The sequence below is a fragment of the Heptranchias perlo genome, chromosome 39 (genome assembly GCF_035084215.1).
Source record: "Heptranchias perlo isolate sHepPer1 chromosome 39, sHepPer1.hap1, whole genome shotgun sequence".
Lineage (NCBI taxonomy): Eukaryota > Metazoa > Chordata > Chondrichthyes > Hexanchiformes > Hexanchidae > Heptranchias > Heptranchias perlo.
This window is the reverse complement of record NC_090363.1, coordinates 7,793,823-7,814,713: the sequence shown is the minus strand read 5'-3', so window position 1 is coordinate 7,814,713 and position 20,891 is coordinate 7,793,823. Positions and strand designations below refer to the sequence as shown.

The window sequence follows — 20,891 nt, the reverse complement described above, 5'->3', positions numbered from 1 at the left end:
CTGACCTTTCACCTCACTCGCCGGAAGGGGCGGGGCTAATTAACAAACTCAGTAATAGAGTAATCAACTCAAACTGAGAGTAATCAATTCAAACTGAGAGTAATCAACCCAAACTGAGAGTAATCAATTCAAACTCAGAGTAATCAATTCAAACTGAGAGTAATCAACCCAAACTGAGAGTAATCAACTCAAAATCAGAGTAATCAACCCAAACTGAGAGTAATCAACCCAAACTGAGAGTAATCAACTCAAACTGAGAGTAATCAATTCAAACTCAGAGTAATCAACCCAAACTGAGAGTAATCAACCCAAACTGAGAGTAATCAATTCAAACTGAGAGTAATCAACCCAAACTGAGAGTAATCAACTCAAACTGAGAGTAATCAACCCAAACTGAGAGTAATCAACCCAAACTGAGCGTAACATTCCAAACTCAGTGAGCAATCCAACCTCGGACTTTTCTTCTATTCGTTCATGGGATGCGGGCGTCGCTGGCGAGGCCGGCATTTATTGCCCATCCCTAATTGCCCTTGAGAAGGTGGTGGTGAGCCGCCTTCTTGAACCGCTGCAGTCCGTGTGGTGAAGGTTCTCCCACAGTGCTGTTAGGTAGGGAGTTGCAGGATTTTGACCCAGCGACGATGAAGGAATGGCGATATATTTCCAAGTCGGGATGGTGTGTGACTTGGAGGGGAACGTGCAGGTGGTGCTGTTCCCATGTGCCTGCTGCTCTTGTCCTTCTAGATGGTGGAGGTCGCGGGTTTGGGAGGTGCTGTCGAAGAAGCCTTGGCGAGTTGCTGCAGTGCATCCTGTGGATGGTACAAACTGCAGCCACTGTGCGCCGGTGGTGAAGGGAGTGAATGTTTAGGGTGGTGGATGGGGTGCCAAATCAAGCGGGCTGCTTTGTCTTGGATGGTGTCACGCTTCTTGAGTGTTGTTGGAGCTGCACTTATCCAGGCAAGTGGAGAGTATTCCATCACACTCCTGACCTGTGCCTTGTAGATGGTGGAAAGGCTCTGGGAAGTCAGGAGGTGAGTCAGTCGCCGCAGAATACCCAGCCTCTGACCTGCTTTTGTAGCCACAGTATTTATGTGGCTGGTCCAGTTAAGTTTCTGGTCAATGGTGACCCCCAGGATGTTGATGGTGGGTGATTCTGCGATGGTAATGCCATTGAATGTCAGGGGGAGGTGGTTAGATTCTCTCTTGCTGGAGATGGTCATTGCCTGGCACTTGTCTGGCGTGAATGTTACTTGCCACTTATGAGCCCAAGCCTGGATGTTGTCCAGGTCTTGCTGCATGCAGGCACGGACTGCTTCATTATCTGAGGGGTTGCGAATGGAACTGAACACTGTGTAATCATCAGCAAACATCCCCATTTCTGACCTTATGATGGAGGGAAGGTCATTGATGAAGCAGCTGAAGATGATTGGGCCTAGGACACTACCCTGAGGAACTCCTGCAGCAATGTCCTGGGGCTGAGATGATTGGCCTCCAACAACCACTACCATCTTCCTTTGTGCTACGTATGACTCCAGCCATTGGAGAGATTTCCCCCTGATTCCCATTGACTTCAATTTTGCTAGGGCTCCTTGGTGCCACACTCGGTCAAATGCTGCCTTGATGTCAAGGGCAGTCACTCTCACCTCACTCTGGAATTCAGCTCTTTTGTTCATGTTTGGACCAAGGCTGTAATGAGGTCTGGAGCCGAGTGGTCCTGGCGGAACCCAAATTGAGCATCAGTGAGCAGGTTATTGGTGAGTAAGTGCCGCTTGATAGCACTGTCGACGACACCTTCCATCACTTTGCTGATGATTGAGAGTAGACTGATGGGGCGGTAATTGGCCGGATTGGATTTGTCCTGCTTTTTGTGGACAGGACATACCTGGGCAATTTTCCACATTGTCGGGTAGATGCCAATGTTGTAGCTGTACTGGAACAGTTTGGCTGGAGGCGCGACTAGTTCTGGAGCACACATCTTCAGCACTACAGCCGGGATGTTGTCGGGACCCATAGCCTTTGCTGTATCCAGTGCACTCAGCCGTTTCTTGATATCACGTGGAGTGAATCGAATTGGCTGAAGTCTGGCTTCTGTGATGGTGGGGAGATGGATCATCCACTCGGCACTTCTGGTTGAAGATGGTTGACTCAATGCCCTCAGAGAAACCAGGGATGGGCAATTAATATGACTGTGCTAGTGTAACCCACCTCTCAAAAACAAAAAATCTCTCAGAGTAATCAGCCAAAGTTGGAGTAATAAACCAAACTCATCCAAACTCAGAGTAATCACCCAGCTCTGTTCAATCTGCCTGTAATAACCCAGATCTATTCCATCTATCTGTAATAACATGGTTCTGCTTGTTGTGTCTGTAATAACCTGGGTCCATTCCAGGTGTCTATAATAACCCGGTGACATATTCCATTGTGTCCTTAATACTTTGTTTAATTGCTCACAAGTACTCTGCCTAAGTTATTTCTCATACCTGAGTATTCCATGCAGTTTGTGTTTCTCTTCCCAGAACACCCAGTAGTTTGTGTGTCCACATACTCCATGTCATTTCTGTCTTTCTCCTGAGTACTCCATATAGTTTCTGTTCTTTGCATCCCAAGTAATACATGTACTTTTTGTCTCTCCGAGTACTTCATGTAGTTACTGTGTCTTTTTGGCCGGATATTCCCAGTAGTTTCTGTCTATCCCCAAGTACTCAATGTCATTTCTGTCTGTCCCCGAGTACTCCATGTAGTTTCTGTATGTTTCCCCGAGTACCCCATGTAGTTTCTCTATCTCACCCAGAGTACTCCATATAGTTTCTGTAACTCTCCCCAATACTTCATGTAATTTCTGTATCTATCCCTGAGTACTCCCTGTGGTTTCTGTATGTCTCTCCGAGTACTCCCTGTAGTTTCTCTATCTCTCCCGAGTACTCCCTGTAGTTTCTCTATCTCTCCCCAGTACTCCCTGTAGTTTCTCTATCTCTCCTCAGTACTCCCTGTAGTTTCTCTATCTCTCCGAGTACTCCCTGTAGTTTCTCTATCTCTCCGAGTACTCCCTGTAGTTTCTCTACCTCTCCGAGTACTCCATATAGTTCCTGTATCTCTCCCTGAGTACTCCATATAGTTTCTCTACCTCTCCCTGAGTACTCCATATAGTTTCTCTATCTCTTCCCAAGTACTCCATATAGTTTCTCTATCTCTTCCCGAGTACTCCATATAGTTTCTCTCTTTTTTTTAATTCGTTCACGGGATGTGGGCGTCACTGGCAAGGCCGGCATTTATTGCCCATCCCTAATTGCCCTCGAGAAGGTGGTGGTGAGCCGCCTTCTTGAACCGCTGCAGTCCGTGTGGTGACGGTTCTCCCACAGTGCTGTTAGGGAGTTCCAGGATTTTGACCCAGCGACAATGAAGGAACGGCGATATATTTCCAAGTCGGGATGGTGTGTGACTTGGAGGGGAACGTGCAGGTGGTGTTGTTCCCATGCGCCTGCTGCTCTTGTCCTTCTAGGTGGTAGAGGTCGCGGGTTTGGGAGGTGCTGTCGAAGAAGCCTTGGCGAGTTGCTGCAGTGCATCCTGTGGATGGTACACACTGCAGCCACTGTGCGCCGGTGGTGAAGGGAGTGAATGTTTAGGGTGGTGGATGGGGTACCAATCAAGCGGGCTGCTTTGTCCTGGATGGTGTCAAGCTTCTTGAGTGTTGTTGGAGCTGCACTCATCCAGGCAAGTGGAGAGTATTCAATCACACTCCTGACTTGTGCCTTGTAGATGGTGGAAAGGCTTTGGGGAGTCAGGAGGTGAGTCACTCGCCGCAGAATACCCAGCCTCTGACCTGCTCTTGTAGCCACAGTATTTATATGGCTGGTCCAGTTAAGTTTCTGGTCAATGGTGACCCCCAGGATGTTGATGGTGGGGGATTCGGCGATGGTAATGCCGTTGAATGTCAAGGGGAGGTGGTTAGACTCTCTCTTGTTGGAGATGGTCATTGCCTGGCACTTATCTGGCGCGAATGTTACTTGCCACTTATGAGCCCAAGCCTGGATGTTGTCCCTGTACTCCCTGTAGTTTCTCTATCTCTCCCCGAGTACTCCCTGTAGTTTCTCTATCGCTCCCCAGTACTCCCTGTAGTTTCTCTATCTCTCCCCGAGTACTCCCTGTAGTTTCTCTATCTCTCCCCGAGTACTCCATATAGTTTCTCTATCTCTCCCCAGTACTCCATATAGTTTCTCTATCTCTCCCCAGTACTCCATATAGTTTCTCTATCTCTCCCCGAGTACTCCCTGTAGTTTCTCTATCTCTCCCCAGTACTCCCTGTAGTTTCTCTATCGCTCCCCAGTACTCCCTGTAGTTTCTCTATCTCTCCCCGAGTACTCCCTGTAGTTTCTCTATCTCTCCCCGAGTACTCCATATAGTTTCTCTATCTCTCCCCAGTACTCCATATAGTTTCTCTATCTCTCCCCAGTACTCCATATAGTTTCTCTATCTCTCCCCGAGTACTCCCTGTAGTTTCTCTATCTCTCCCCAGTACTCCCTGTAGTTTCTCTATCTCTCCCCGAGTACTCCATATAGTTTCTCTATCTCTCCCGAGTACTCCATATAGTTTCTCTATCTCTCCCGAGTACTCCATATAGTTTCTCTATCTCTTCCCGAGTACTCCCTGTAGTTTCTCTATCTCTCCGAGTACTCCATATAGTTTCTCTATCTCTCCCCAGTACTCCATATAGTTTCTCTATCTCTCCCCAGTACTCCATATAGTTTCTCTATCTCTCCCCAGTACTCCATATAGTTTCTCTATCTCTCCCCAGTACTCCATATAGTTTCTGTATCTCTCCCCGAGTACTCTTCTTGTGTGACGGGGCATGGCTGAGGTACTAAATGAATACTTTGCAGCGGTCTTCACTAAAGAAGAGGATGTTTCCAAATGTCACAGTAAAGGAGGAGGTGGTAGAGATATTGGATCGGATAAAAATAGATGAAGAGGAGGTACTTAAAAGGTTGGCAGTGCTCAAAGTAGAAAGGTCACCTGTTCTGGATGGGATGCATCCTCAGTGGCTGAGGGACGAAAGGGTGGAAATGGGCCACAATCTTCCAATCCTCCTTAGATATGGGAGTGGTGTCAAGAGGACTGGTGTCGATGAGGGTGGTGGGTCGGTGAGGGTGGTGGGTTGATGTGTGGATCGATGAGGGTGGTGGGTCGATGTGTGGATCGATGAGGGTGGTGGGTCGATGTGTGGATTGATGAGGGTGGTGGGTCGATGTGTGGATCGATGAGGGTGGTGGGTCGATGTGTGGATCGATGAGGGTGGTGGGTCGATGTGTGGATCGATGAGGGTGGTGGGTTGATGTGTGGATCGATGAGGGTGGTGGGTCGATGTGTGGATCGATGAGGGTGGTGGGTCGATGTGTGGATCGGTGAGGGTGGTGGGTCGATGAGGGTGGTGGGTCGATGTGTGGATCGGTGAGGGTGGTGGGTCGAGGTGTGGATTGATGAGGGTGGTGGGTCGATGTCGATCGATGAGGGTGGTGGGTCGATGTGTGGATGGATGAGGGTGGTGGGTCGAGGTGTGGATGGATGAGGGTGGTGGGTCGATGTTGATCGATGAGGGTGGTGGGTCGATGTGTGGATGGATGAGGGTGGTGGGTCGAGGTGTGGATAGATGAGGGTGGTGGGTCGATGTGTGGATCGGTGAGGGTGGTGGGTCGATGTTGATCGATGAGGGTGGTGGGTCTGTGTGTTGATCGATGAGGGTGGTGGGTCAATGTCGATCGGTGAGGGTGGTGGGTCGAGGTGTGGATTGATGAGGGTGGTGGGTCGATGTCGATCGATGAGGGTGGTGGGTCGATGTGTGGATGGATGAGGGTGGTGGGTCGAGGTGTGGATGGATGAGGGTGGTGGGTCGATGTTGATCGATGAGGGTGGTGGGTCGATGTGTGGATGGATGAGGGTGGTGGGTCGAGGTGTGGATAGATGAGGGTGGTGGGTCGATGTGTGGATCGGTGAGGGTGGTGGGTCGATGTTGATCGATGAGGGTGGTGGGTCTGTGTGTTGATCGATGAGGGTGGTGGGTCAATGTCGATCGGTGAGGGTGGTGGGTCGATGTGTGGATCGGTGAGGGTGGTGGGTCGATGTTGATCGATGAGGGTGGTGGGTCGATGTGTGGATCGGTGAGGGTGGTGGGTCGATGTGTGGATCGGTGAGGGTGGTGGGTCGATGTGTGGATCGGTGAGGGTGGTGGGTCGATGTGTGGATCAATGAGGGTGGTGAGTCTGTGTGTGGATCGATGAGGGTGGTGGGTGTGTGTGTGGATCGATGAGGGTGGTGGGTCAATGTCGATCGATGAGGGTGGTGGGTCTGTGTGTGGATTGATGAGGGTGGTGGGTCGATGTGTGGATCGATGAGGGTGGTGGGTCGATGTGTGGATCGGTGAGGGTGGTGGGTCTGTGTGTGGATTGATGAGGGTGGTGGGTCGATGTCGATCGGTGAGGGTGGTGGGTCGATGTGTGGATCGATGAGGGTGGTGGGTCGATGTGTGGATCGGTGAGGGTGGTGGGTCGATGTCGATCGATGAGGGTGGTGGGTCGATGTGGATCGGTGAGGGTGGTGGGTCGATGTCGATCGATGAGGGTGGTGGGTCGATGTCGATCGGTGAGGGTGGTGGGTCGATGTCGATCGGTGAGGGTGGTGGGTCTGTGTGTTGATCGATGAGGGTGGTGGGTCGATGTCGATCGGTGAGGGTGGTGGGTCGATGTGTGGATCGATGAGGGTGGTGGGTCGATGTGTGGATCGGTGAGGGTGGTGGGTCGATGTCGATCGATGAGGGTGGTGGGTCGATGTGTGGATGGATGAGGGTGGTGGGTCTGTGTGTGGATTGATGAGGGTGGTGGGTCGATGTCGATCGATGAGGGTGGTGGGTCGATGTCGATCGGTGAGGGTGGTGGGTCGATGTGTGGATCGGTGAGGGTGGTGGGTCGATGTCGATCGATGAGGGTGGTGGGTCGATGTCGATCGATGAGGGTGGTGGGTCGATGTCGATCGATGAGGGTGGTGGGTCGATGTGTGGATCGGTGAGGGTGGTGGGTCGATGTCGATCGATGAGGGTGGTGGGTCGATGTGTGGATCGGTGAGGGTGGTGGGTCGATGTGTGGATCGGTGAGGGTGGTGGGTCGATGTCGATCGATGAGGGTGGTGGGTCTGTGTGTGGATCGATGAGGGTGGTGGGTCTGTGTGTGGATCGATGAGGGTGGTGGGTCTGTGTGTGGATCGATGAGGGTGGTGGGTCGATGTGTGGGTCGATGAGGGTGGTGGGTCGATGTGTGGATTGATGAGGGTGTTGGGTCTGTGTGTGGATCGATGAGGGTGGTGGGTCGATGTCGATCGGTGAGGGTGGTGGGTCGATGTGTGGATCGGTGAGGGTGGTGGGTCGATGTCGATCGGTGAGGGTGGTGGGTCTGTGTGTGGATTGATGAGGGTGGTGGGTCTGTGTGTGGATTGATGAGGGTGGTGGTCTGTGTGTGGATCGATGAGGGTGGTGGGTCGATGTCGATCGATGAGGGTGGTGGGTCGATGTGTGGATCGGTGAGGGTGGTGGGTCGATGTCGATCGATGAGGGTGGTGGGTCGATGTGTGGATCGGTGAGGGTGGTGGGTCAATGTCGATCGGTGAGGGTGGTGGGTCGATGTGTGGATCGGTGAGGGTGGTGGGTCGATGTCGATCGATGAGGGTGGTGGGTCTGTGTGTGGATCGATGAGGGTGGTGGGTCTGTGTGTGGATCGATGAGGGTGGTGGGTCGATGTGTGGGTCGATGAGGGTGGTGGGTCGATGTGTGGATTGATGAGGGTGTTGGGTCTGTGTGTGGATCGATGAGGGTGGTGGGTCGATGTCGATCGGTGAGGGTGGTGGGTCGATGTGTGGATCGGTGAGGGTGGTGGGTCGATGTCGATCGGTGAGGGTGGTGGGTCTGTGTGTGGATTGATGAGGGTGGTGGGTCTGTGTGTGGATTGATGAGGGTGGTGGGTCTGTGTGTGGATCGATGAGGGTGGTGGGTCTGTGTGTGGATCGGTGAGGGTGGTGGGTCTGTGTGTGGATCGGTGAGGGTGGTGGGTCTGTGTGTGGATTGATGAGGGTGGTGGGTCTGTGTGTCGATCGATGAGGGTGGTGGGTCGATGTCGATCGGTGAGGGTGGTGGGTCAATGTGTGGATCGGTGAGGGTGGTGGGTTGATGTGTGGATTTTTGAAAGGCATTTGATAAAGTACCAAATAATAGACTTTTTAGAAAATTGAAGCCCATGGGATTAAAGGGACAGTGGCAGCATGGATACGAAATTGGCTAAGGGACAGAAAGCAGAGAGTAGTGGTGAACGGTTGCTTTTCAAACTGGAAATGTGCAGCGGTGACCCCCAGATGTCGGTGTTGGGACCACTGCTCTTTTTGATATATATTAATGAACTGGACTTGGGTATACAGGGCATAATTTCAAAGTTTACAGATGAAACGAAACTCGGAAATGTAATAAACAGTGGGGAGGATAGTAACAGACTTCAGGAGGACATAGACAGACTGGTAAAATGGGCAGAAACACGGCAGATGAAATTTAATGCAAAAGTATGAAGTGATTCATTTTGGTAAGAAGATTGAGGAGAGGCCATATAAACTAAATGGTACAATTTTAAAGGGGGTGCAGGAGCAGAGAGACCTCGGGGTGTAAATCTTTGAAGGTGGCAGAACAAGTTGAGAAGGCTGTTAAAAAGACATACCGGGATCCTGGGCTTTATTAATAGAGGCATTGGGTACAAAAACAAGGACCTTTATAAACCTTTATAAAACACTGGTTAGGCCTCAGCTGAAGCATCATGGCCAATTCTGGGCACCACACTTTAGGAAGGATGTCACGGCCTTGGAGAGGGCGCAGAGGAGATTTACTAGAATGGTACCAGGGATGAGGGACTTCAGTTATGTGGAGAGACTAAAGAAGCTGGGGTTGTTCTCCTTAGAGCAGAGACACTTAAGGGGAGATTTGATAGAGGTGTTCAAAATCATGAAGGGTTTTGATAGAGTAAATAAGGAGAAACCGTTTCCAGTGGCAGAAGGGTCGGTAACCAGAGGACACAGATTTAAGGTAATTGGCGAAAGAACCAGAGGCGAGATGAGGCAGAGATTTGTTATGATCTGGACTGCGCTGCCTGAAAGGGTGGTGGAAGCAGAATTCAATAAAAACTTTCAAAAGGGAATTGGATAAATATATGAAGGGGATAAACTTGCAGGGGAGTGGGACTAATTGGATATCTCTTTCAAAGTGCCAGCACAGGCATGAGGAGCCGAATGGCCTACTTCTGTGCTGTATCATTGTGTGATTCTACAGATTTTGTGGCAGGGACCAAAGACGATGGCTTCGGTCTTACCAACATTTAACTGGAGGAAATTGCGTCGCACCCAGGACTGGTTGTTGGACAAGCCGTCCGATAGCGCACAGGCAGTGGAGAAGTTGAGAGAGGTGGAGCTGGATGTCGTCAGTGTAGATGGGGGAAGCAGACCCCCGTGTCTTTGGATGGATCTTGCCAAGGGGCAGTACGTAGATGAGGAAGAGGAAAGGGATAAATCCTTGGGGGACTCCAGAAGTGACGGTATGGCAGGGGGGGGGGGGGGGGGGAAGAGAATCCATTGATGCAGAGGTGCTGGCTACACTTGGATAGGTAAGAGCAGCCCCACTGAGCTGGACAGGGGAGGGAAGGCATTGGAGGAGGATGGTGTGGTTAAAGATGTCGAAGGCCGCAGGGAGGCCTAAGAGGGGAAGTGCACCATAGTTGCTGTCACAGAGGATGTCAATTGTGACTTTGATTATGGCCTTTCTGGTGATTGGAGAGATTCAAACATGGAAAAGTCAAGAGAGAGAAGAAACAGGAGCGAAGGGGAGAATGCACAGGAAACAGAGAGAAACAGAAGTAGTGGGGAGAGAGAGAGAGAGAGAAAAACTGAAGTGAAGGAGGGAACAGAAATTGAGGGGCGAGGGAAAGAGAAACAGAAGTGAAGGAAGAGAGTGAGAAACAGAATTGTGGGGGAGAGCAAGAAATGAAAGTGGAGAGATAGAAGTCGAGAGAGAGAAAGAAACAGAAGTAAAGGAGAGTCAGCAGTGAAGGAGTGAGAGAAACAGAGAAAGACGTGTATTTTATCGTGCCTTTCACACCCTCAGGATGCCCCACTATACAGCCAATGAAGTACTTTTTTCTTTGAAGTGTAGTCACTGTTGTACTGTAGGAAACGCGGCAGCCAATTTGCGCACAGCAAGATCCCACAAACAGCAATGAGATAACGATCAGATAATCTGTTTTTTTTTTAAAAAGTGATGTTGTTTGGAACAGAAATGAAGGAGAAGGGAGAAAAAGAAGTGATGGAGGAGAAACAGAAAAACACAGCACGTGAGAAACAAGAGTGGTGAGAATGATGGCCATCTTAGTCTTAGAAGTATTCTTTTGTCACAAATATACCAGAATCCAGAACTGGTTGAGCACCAGCTGGTTAGAGAATACTTCGGTGTCCAGCCTCAATGAGTTTGGGAGCTATTTTTGTGGAATAAGTTTAATGCTGTTCAGCCAGATTCCCTTTCCACATCACGGATGGATAAGACGATCCCATGGTCCGGTACACACCGAGATATGAAGCTCTTCTCCTGCCCTGGCCCCAAGGGTTGGAATTTGCTTAGTCCAGGCCAGCTTTCGAGTCACAGCTGGGTTCACACTTCTTTTGTGCTCAGCAAGACCATTTATTTCAATACACAGTGAAGGACAGGCTCCTCCAGCATTTAAACAACAATCAGTAACAATGATCACAAGCAGAGTGACAGCTCACTAATCCCAGCCCACACAGTACGAGCACCGGGCGGGGTACGAGTGCGGAGTTCAACCCAGTACTCTGACCGGTGTACCCACACCTAGAGAGCCCAAATTATACCCACCCACCTGGTGACCCACATCTACAGCACCTGAACTGTACCCACCCACCTGGTGACCCACATCTAGAGCACCTGAACTGTACCCACCCACCTGGTGACCCACATCTAGAGCACCTGAACTGTACCCACCCACCTGGTGACCCACATCTAGAGCACCTGAACTGTACCCACCCACCTGGTGACCCACATCTAGAGAGCCCAAACTATACCCACCCACCTGGTGACCCACACCTAGAGAGCCCAAACTATACCCACCCACCTGGTGACCCACACCTAGAGAGCCCAAACTATACCCACCCACCTGGTGACCCACACCTAGAGAGCCCAAACTATACCCACCCACCAGAGACCCTATTACACCCGACACTGACCCTCACCTACAGACCCCATTACACCCGACACTGACCCTCACCTACAGACCCTGTTACACCCGACACTGACCCTCACCTACAGACCCTGTTACACCCGACACTGACCCTCACCTACAGACCCTATTACACCGGCAGTGACCCTCACCTACAGACCCTGTTACACCGGCAGTGACCCTCACCTACAGACCCTGTTACACCGGCAGTGACCCTCACCTACAGACCCTATTACACCAGCAGTGACCCTCACCTACAGACCCTGTTACACCCGGCAGTGACCCTATTATACCCGACACTGACCCTCACCTACAGACCCTGTTACACCCGATGGTGACCCTCACTTAATAACTGTGTTATACCCACCTGTCAATGGGCGGTCTCTTACAGCTATTGCACCAGAATCAATGCACCCGTCCGTGTCGCGGTCGACCTCCGTCCCCACCCGTGTCGCGTTCGACCTCTGACCCCGCCCGTGTTGCTCGACCTCCGACCCCGCTCGCACTGTGTTTGGCGGCGAGTGATCCGTTCCCGCCCGATTCCCCCCCCACCCCCCGCCCCCCAACCCCGATTACTAATGAACTTCAGCTGATCTGTATCGTGCAAACCTGATTGGCTGGACTCGGGCTCCGTGCGTTGCATGCACAAACCCCCCCCACCCACCCTATCCCCACCCCCCGAGGATCCGCAGCAAATGGCAAAAGGTTCCTATTAAATAAATTTACAAATGCCATACAAATTTACAGATCTAGTTTAAAAAAAACACCTCTCCTCTAAAAAGAAAAGCAAACGTCAGGATTGTGTTGCGACCCTTCAGTCGGCGTGTCGAGTTACAGAGTGGGGGGGGGGGGGGCGGGGGGGAGGAGACCACATCCGGGGAGAGGTGCGTTCCCCCCCCCCCCCCCCCGGGTTAGATCCACTCCGGCTCTGCCCCTCCCCCTTCAGTTCTCCGGTGTGTGACTGTGTCCGTGATTTGAGTGCTCCGGTTCGTGGTTCTGGTCCGCGGGATGTGGAGCAGAGTCCGCGAACGGTTTCTTGTGGCCTCTGACGCAGTGCGCGTTCCCACAGCCGCCTCCGTCGTCGTCATCCTCGCTCTCCGAGGAGCTTTCTCCGAACGCTCTCGGCTTCTCGTAAATACAGCAGCCTGCAAACACCGGGAGAAAGTTACTGTAGAGAGAACTCTCTGCACGCCGCCGTTCGGCCCATCGCGCCTGTGCCGGCTCTCGGAAGGCGCTATCCAATGAGTCCCACTCCCCCTGCTCTTTCCCCATGGCCCTGCAAATTTTTCCCCTTCAAGTATTTATCCAATTCCCTTCTGAAAGTTATTATTGAATCTACTTCCACCGCCCTTTCAGGCAGCGCGTTCCAGATCATCACAACTCGCTGCGTAAAATAAAAATTCTCCTCATCTCCCCCCTCTGGTTCTTTTGCCAGGACAGAACTAGTGCAGTATTTGTGGAGCGAGCTCCCGAATCGATGCTGTCCTTTTACACCCAGCGATCGTAACACACTTACACTTTGAGGAACGGCGGCCCAGGTGTTCGTTGTCCACGGTGTCACTCGTCCACTCCACCTTCTTGTTTGTTTTGCGCTTCCTCAGCCTAATGGTGATGCTTCGGTTTTCCTGGAAAAGGGGGGTTGGGGGAGGCGGAGCACGAGGAAAGGGAGAAAACCAAAGGGCTTTATTTATGTGGGAACGCAAGGCGGTGGAAAAGCGCGCAAGAGTCCATGTGAACGGACTGAAAAATAAATCATCGCCATACTTTACAAACTACACTCGTGTCGGCAGTGGCTCACGACACTCGTCTGAGTCCGAAGGTCATGGGGTCGAGTCCCACTCCAGAGACTCGAGCACAAAATCCAGGCTGACACTCCCTGTACAGTAGAGGGAGTGCTGCACTGTCGGAGGTGCCGTCTTTCGGGATGAGACGTTAAACCGAGGCTCCGTCTGCCCTCTCAGGTGGAGGTAAAAGATCACCCGGCCACTATTTTGAAGAAGAGCAGGGGGGAGTTCTCCCCCCGGTGTCCTGGGGACATTATTTATCCCTGAACCGACATCACTAAAAAAAAATTATCTTGTCATTTATCACATTGCTGTTTGTGGGAGCTTGCTGTGTACAAATTGACTGCCCGTGTTTCCTACATAACAACAGTGACTACACTTCAAAAAGTACTCACAGTGTCTGCAGGCTGGTTTCCATCCACCGTCTCGGTGACAGTAGAGGACGCGCTCGCTGCTTCCGCCATTGCGTTCCGCTCGATCTCTCGCTCCATTTGACGTCCTGGTCGGCTGAAAGTTTCGGGCAGCGCGCTCTTCGCTCCAACAGCTGGGAGGCGCCGCTGACTCCGGCAGTGAAAGAGGCTCGGAAAAGCTGAACCCTGTCGAAGAGAGCGAGCGCAACGCACTCAGCCAACGTGGCGGGAACGTGCCTGGATCTCAATCCGATCGCACGCGCAACAGCAAACATCGCACCATTATCGTCAACTGATAAGTAGCTATATGACTTTGATATTTGCTAATCGCAGTCTCACACTGGAGCCAGTCGAGTCTATTCCCACATTCCAGCCATGGAGCATCCCATTCTATTTCCAATATATCCCATACCTGGCATTTGTACACACTGAGATTCATTGGCCACTGTTACGCTCGTGTGTGTAAGATCTTGGCTGCCCCCATTAAGCTTGCGATTCTAAGTCATATTAATTATTGCCCATCATTATTATATGGTGTATTATATTACTGTCTGTTTATAGGATGATATATTACATTACAAGTGATTATATCTGTAAGTTATTAAAAACAATATGTCTTGGCCACCTTTCCATGTAAAAGTCCCAGGTCAACAGTGCCGATGGGTTTTTCAACATTAACTGCATCTACATCTAGTGGCACTCTCAGGTTTTTAAAAAGTAGGGTTTTCCCATTAATGTGACAGCCTATACTCTGTAGTTCCACGCTTTGGTCACTGGTGGTGCTGTGGAGCAAATTTACCAAACCTTCATCTGAATATTTTCGTTCACCATTTTTTTCCCTCAGTAACTGAAATTTCTAATTTCCAAAATAAGGGTTGAGACAAAATTTAATTTTTTTTTTAAAATTACATATTTAATATGATTTCATTTATCCACTGAATTGTCTTTTGTGTTTTTTAATGTTTGCATTAAAGTTTTACTTGAAGATCTAAGCCTGGGCTTCAGCTGGATATTTTTACCCCACAAGAGTTCAGAGAGAATTTGCTATCACACCTGTCCATTCTGAGCATCTGAACCGTCAGAATTTCCCAGCATGGAATCTGTGCTGCAACAACAAATTGCAAGCGCTTTTAAAATAGAGAAATGTGTCGAGCTGCTTCACGGAGATGCAATCAGGCAAAAATGGACGGCGAGCCAAAGAAAGATATTCGGATGGGGTGACCAAAAACTTGTCCAAAGAGGGCCTCAATTTTAATCGCTCCACCACTGGCGGCCATGCGTTCAGCTGCCTCGGCTCTAAGCTCCATAACTCCCCCCCCAAAACCTTTCCATCTCTCTCTCTCAAACACTCCTTAAAACCTACCTCTTTGACCCTGACCTAATATCTCCTTATGTGGCTCAGTGTCAAATTTTGTTTGATAATCGCTCCTGTGAAGCACCTTGAGATGTTTTACTACATTAAAGGCGCTATATGAACACAAGTTGTAGTTGTTGAGGGTCTTAAAGGAGGTGAGGAGGTGGAGGGTTTTAAGGAGGGAATTCCAGAGCGTGGGGCCTGGATGGCTGAAAACATAGCTGCCAATGGTGGGTCAAAGGGAGGGAGGGAGGGAGGGATGCACACACAACAGCCCAGAGTTGGAGGAGAGGATTTCTGGGGGAGCGGGGGTTGTAGATTGAAGACGGTTACAGAGATTGAGAGCGGCAAGGCCACGAAGGGATTTAAACACGAGGATGAGAATTTAAAATGGGAGGCATTGGGGGGAGCAGGAGCCAATGTAGGTCAGCAAGTACAGGAGTGACGAGTGAGTGAGACTTGGTGTGGGTTAGGATATGGGTAGCAGAGTTTTTGGATGAGCTGAAGTTTCCAGAGGATGGGAGGATGGCCAGGAAAGAATTGGAATATTTGAGTATGGAGGTGACAATGGCATGGATGAAAGTTTCAACAGCAGATGGGCTGAGGCAGAGATAGGGGCGGGTGATATTACTGAGGTGGAAGCAGGCGGTCTTTGTGATGGAGAGGATAAGGGGTCAGAAGCTCAGCTTGGGGACAAAAAGGGAGACGAGGTTGTGAATAGTCTGATTCAACCTGAGACAGTGGCCGGGGAGAGGGATGGAATCAGCAGCAAGGGTACGGCCATTGCAATGGGGGCCAAAGACGATGGCTTCTGTCTTCCCAATGTTTAACTAGAGAAAATTGTTGCTCATCCAAGACAAGCAGTCTGTGGTCAGCACAAAGGCAGTGGAGGAACGAGAGAGTTGGTGAAGCAGAGCCTGGTGTAGTCAGTGTACGTGTGAAATCTGACCCCATGTCTTCGGATGGTGTCTCCAAGGGGCAGCATGGAGAGGAGGAAGGGGGGGGGGGGGTGTGGGCCAAGGACAGATCCTTGAAAGACTCTAAGAGGTAATGGTGCAGGGGCAGGAAGAGAAGCCATTACTGGAGATACAATTTGACAGCTAAGAGTGGAACCAAGTGAGGGCCATCCCACTGAACGGGACAATGATGGAGAGATGTCGGAGGAGGCTAGGATGGTCGACTGGGCCCAAGGCTGCAGACGGGTCAAGGAGGGTAATTTTACCACACAGTCACAGAAGATCTCATTTGTGACTTTGATAAGGGCCGTTTCAGTGCTACGGCAGGGATGAGATGCTGACGGGAGAGGTTCAAACATGGAGTTGTGGGAAAGATGGGCACGAATTTAGGACGTTCAGTGACTTGAGAGAAGAAAGGGAGGTTGGAGAGGGGACAGTAATTTGCAAGGACAGAGGAGAGAGTGTTTTTTTAAAAAAAAAAGTGATAATGGCTGTTTTGAAGACGAGGGGGGACAGAACCTGAGAGGGAACGATTTACAATGTTAGCTAGCACGGGGCAGGAAGGGAAACTGGGTTGTCAGCGGTTTAGTGGTAACGGGGTCAAGAGTGCAGGAGGTAGATCTCTCAGACAAGACGAGGTTGCACAGGGCATGAGGAGAGAAACTAGAGGACGCCGCCAGGTCAGGGCTAGGGCGGGGGATCCTGAGGGGAGGTTTGGTTTGGTGGGAAACGGGAATGGGGGGGAAGCAGCAGAGACAGTTCCATTGATAGAATCATCAGATGATACAGCACAGCACAAAAGGAGGCCATTCGGCCCATCGTGCCTGTGCCGGCTCTTTGGAAGAGCTATCCAACTGGTCCCATTCCCCTGCTCTCTCCCCATAGCCATGCTAATTTTTCCCCTTCAAGTATTTATCCGATTCTCTTTCGAAAGTTGCCATTGAATCTGCCTCCACCGCCCTTTCAACAACTCCCTGTGGAAATATTTCTTTCCCCATGTCGCAGCTTAAATTTCTTTTGCCCTTAAATCTGTGTCCTCTGGTTACCGACCCTTCTGCCACTGGAAACAGTTTCTCCTTATTTACTCTATTTAAAACCCTTCATAATTTTGAACATCTCTATCAAATCGCCTCTTAACCTTCTCTGCTCTAAGGAGAACAATCCAATCTTTTCCAGTCTCTCCACATAACAGAAGTCCCTCATCCCTGGTACTATTCCAGTAAATCTCTTCTGCCCCCTCTCCAAGGCCTTGCCATCCTTCCTAAAGTGCGGTGCCCAGAACTGAACACAATACTCCAGCTGGGGTCTAACCAGTGTTTCATAAAGGTTTAGCACAACTTCCCTGCTCTTGTACTTTATGCCACTTTTCATAAAGCCGTATGCTTTGTTGCAGTTATGTTTGCGTATATACACCCCAGGTCACTCTGTTCCTGCGCCCCTTTTAAAATTGTACCATTTAGTTTATGCTAAATTTCATCTGCAACGTGTCTGCCAATTTCACCAGTCTGTCTATAACCTCCTGTAGTCTGTTACTATCCTCCTCCTTGTTTACTACATTTCTGAGTTTCCTGTCATATGCAAACTTTGAAATTATGCCCTGTATACCCAGGTCATTAATATATACCAAAAACAGCAGTAGTCCTAATACTGACCCCTGGAGAACACCACTGCACACCTCCCTCCAGTCTGAATAACAACCATTCACCACGACTCTCAGTTTTTTGTCCCCTAGCCAATTTTGTATACATGCTGCCACTGTCCCTTTAATCCAATGGGCTTCAATTCTGCTAACAAGTCTATTATGTAGTACTTTATCAAACGCTTTTTAAAATCCATATACACAACATCAACCCTCTCCGTTACTTCATCAAAGAACTCAATCAAGTTGGTCAAACACGATTTACCTTAAACAAATCCATGCTGACTTTCATTTATAAACCCATACTTTTCCAAGCGCTAATTAATTTTGTCCTGGATTATTGTCTCTAAAAATTTTCCCACCACCGACATTAGGCTGACTGGCCTGTAATTGCCGGGTTTATCCCTCTCCCCTTTTTTTGAACAGTGGTGTAACATTTGCAATCCTCCAGTCCTCTGGCACCGTCCTCATATCTAAGGAGGATTGGAAGATTGCGGCCAGAGCCTCCGCAATCTCCACCCTCATTTCCCTCAGGAACCGAGGATGCATCCCATCCGGACTGGGTGACTTTTCTACTTTGAGTACTGCCAGCCGTTTAAGTACCTCCTCTTTATCCCAGCCATTGTCGCTACTACCTCCTCCTTTACTGTGACTTTGGCAGCGTCTTCTTCTCTAGTGAAGACCGATGCGAAGTATTCATTTAGTACCTCAGCCATGCCCTCTGCCTCCACAAGATGATCTTCTTTCTGGTCCCTAATCGGCCCCACTCTTCCACAATTAATATATTTATAAAAGACTTTTGGGTTCCCTTTTATGTTAGCCGCTAATCTATTCTCATACTCTCTCTTCGACTGCTTATTTCCTTTTTCAGTTCTTCTCTGTATTTGGCTTGATTCTCTACTGCATTATGAACCTTACATTTATCACAAGCCTCCTTTTTCTGTTTCATTTTTATCTCTATATCTTTATTCATCCAGGGAGCTGTAGCTTTGGATGCCCATCCTTTCCCCCTCATGGGAAATCTCAATGATAAAGAAGTCCATGAGCTCCTCACACTTGTTGAGGGAGGTGAGGGTGGAGGGGACAGGGGAAAGAGGTTAACGGAGACAGTTGGTAACGGAGACAAAAAGCCAGGGGTTATCTTTGCTTTCCAGGATGATCCTGAAGTAGTGGGTGGTTTTGGCAGAAGACAGAGGGGCCCGATAGTGCTTGATGTGGTCCAGCTGGATTTGGCGATAGTTAAACCAGTTGTGTGGGGGCAAAGATGAGACTATACCAGAGAGAATGACCAGGATGGGTGAGAGTAACGGCTTTAATGGGGACAAGGGCATCAAAGGTGGAGGCGAGGGAGCGGTTGAGCAGGTTGACAGCTGCGGAAGTATTGTGGTGAATGGGAGACCAAAGGCTAGCAAAGTGGGGGCTACCGTGAGCCCTCAAGTTTGGGGATGTCTCAACGAGTTGCAGTGAAGAAAGGGAGTGGGGAAAAGAGAGTGCAGATGACAGCAGATCAGAGAAAGGGGAGACTAGCAATTGAGGGGACAGGGAATTAGGAAGGGAGCTGAACGTTAGCAGAACAGCGTTAGGGTGAACAAAGGGGAAGTCAACAGGAAGAGGACGGTGACGGGAGACGGAGGGAGCACAAGTAGCAGAAATGTGAGAAGGGGGAGGGGAAAGATGGGGAAAAGGGAGAGGCACAGGCAAAGTGCACAGGCAGCACTGGCAGGAATAGTAACACAACCAAGGACCACCAGAATATAGGAACAGGAGTAGCCCAATCAGCCACTCAAACATGCTCGATTCAATTAAACTATGGCTGATCAGTACCTCAACTCCATTAACCCGCCTTTGATCCATATCCCTCGATACCCTCACTGCTTCCTGATTTCCCTCCTAAATAGCCTAGCTCCAATTTTAAGATCACGTCCCCTTGTTCTTGACTGATCCATCAGAGGAAATAGTTTCTCCGTATCCTTTTAACATTTTAAACACCTCGATCAGATCACACCTTAATCTTCTATAGTCGAGGGAATACAAACCAAGTTTACGCAACCTGCCCTCATAATTTAACCCTCTAAACCCCAGTGTCATTCTGGTGAATCTGCACTGCAGCCCCTCCAAGGCAAATATATCCTTCTTGAGATGCGGTGCCCAAAACTGAGGGGTGATCTGATCAGGGTGTTTAAAATGTTAAAAGGATTTATTAGCTGTCCCTTTCTATGATAGTGTATTATATTACAGTATGTTTAGAATATATTAATTTCCTGGTGAGAATATATATTAATAAATGTATTACCTGTCCCTCTCTATCATACAGTGTGTATTAGTCTGTTTATAGCATTATATATGACATTAATTTACAGTTGAGAGTATATATGAATGTATTACCTGTTCCTCTATTATACAGTGCATTATATTACAGTCTGTTTATAACATTATATTTTATATTAGTTTAGAGCTGAGAATATATAATAATCCATTTATTACCTGTGTCCCAGTCACTCCACCTCCATTTCCAGACGTTTCCCTGTACTCTGTCCCCGGTCCGTCCTCTATCTGATTCCTCCTTCCCTACTTCCGATTCCGGCTGGTGTTCTCCTTTCTGGAGTCGCCTTACTTGTACGCGGGGGTGTTATATGCGGCGCCATATTTGATGCTGGTAATAGGGGGATGCTGTGAAATGGCACTGCGGCGCCATATTTGATGCTGGTAATGCGGGGGGTGGGGGGGGGGAGATCATGTGAATGGGTGCTGCGGCGCCATATTTGATGCTGGTAATGGGTGGGGGGGGGGGGGGGGGGGATCATGTGAATGGGCGCTGCGGCGCCATATTTGATACAGTGGGAGAGGCAGACACCGGACCGCCATTTTTAAAAGCAGAAAAACATGCCCAGTGTGCCAACATTGAACCCATCAAAGATGGGCCAAAGATGGCACTGTGGCCTTCATGGCAACATGGAGTGCCCATGCATTGCAAAGCCAACGGAAGAAAACCAGCAGGAAGTGGAAGGAAAAGGGCGAATGAACCAGAAGAACAACTAGATAAATGGAGGCTCTTCAGTCTCAAATGGAGATGTTTCAGAGGTACATATCACTCAACAAGAAAATTAAACACTGATCCCCTGATGGGTGTCCAGATTTACCACAACAACCACCTGCATTCATAGAGCGCCTTTAACATAGTAAAAGTCCCAAGGCGCTTCAAAGCAGCTTGGTACCATTTTAAAGCAACTTTAACATTGTAAGTTCGGTTGCTGGATCCTGTCGCATGGAACCAGTGGCCGGAGGAATATAAAACCATGGGGTTTGATTAGACCGGTCACCACTTCTTCGCTAAGTCATAACGCTGGTTGCCGGTCTAACTCTGGGACTCGAAGCACCGCATTAGTAGTAGTGTGATCTGGAAGGATTTTCGGAACATTCCCTCTTAATTATAGGGGAATGTCACAATCGGGG

General features: G+C 49.6%; 1 protein-coding gene across 1 annotated transcript; it reads right to left on the bottom strand.

Moving 5' to 3' along the window:
- Positions 1-10,718: 10,718 nt before the first annotated feature.
- ppp1r11 (protein phosphatase 1, regulatory (inhibitor) subunit 11) lies at positions 10,719-20,022 on the bottom strand. Its single transcript, XM_067974013.1, has 4 exons — positions 19,923-20,022; positions 13,475-13,675; positions 12,812-12,920; positions 10,719-12,440 (listed from the first exon to the last, which is right to left on the bottom strand). The coding sequence occupies exons 2-4, from the start codon at positions 13,568-13,570 to the stop codon at positions 12,238-12,240; spliced, it is 408 nt and encodes a 135-aa protein (XP_067830114.1). The 5' UTR covers positions 13,571-13,675; positions 19,923-20,022; the 3' UTR covers positions 10,719-12,237.
- Between the last annotated feature and the right edge of the window lie 869 nt (positions 20,023-20,891).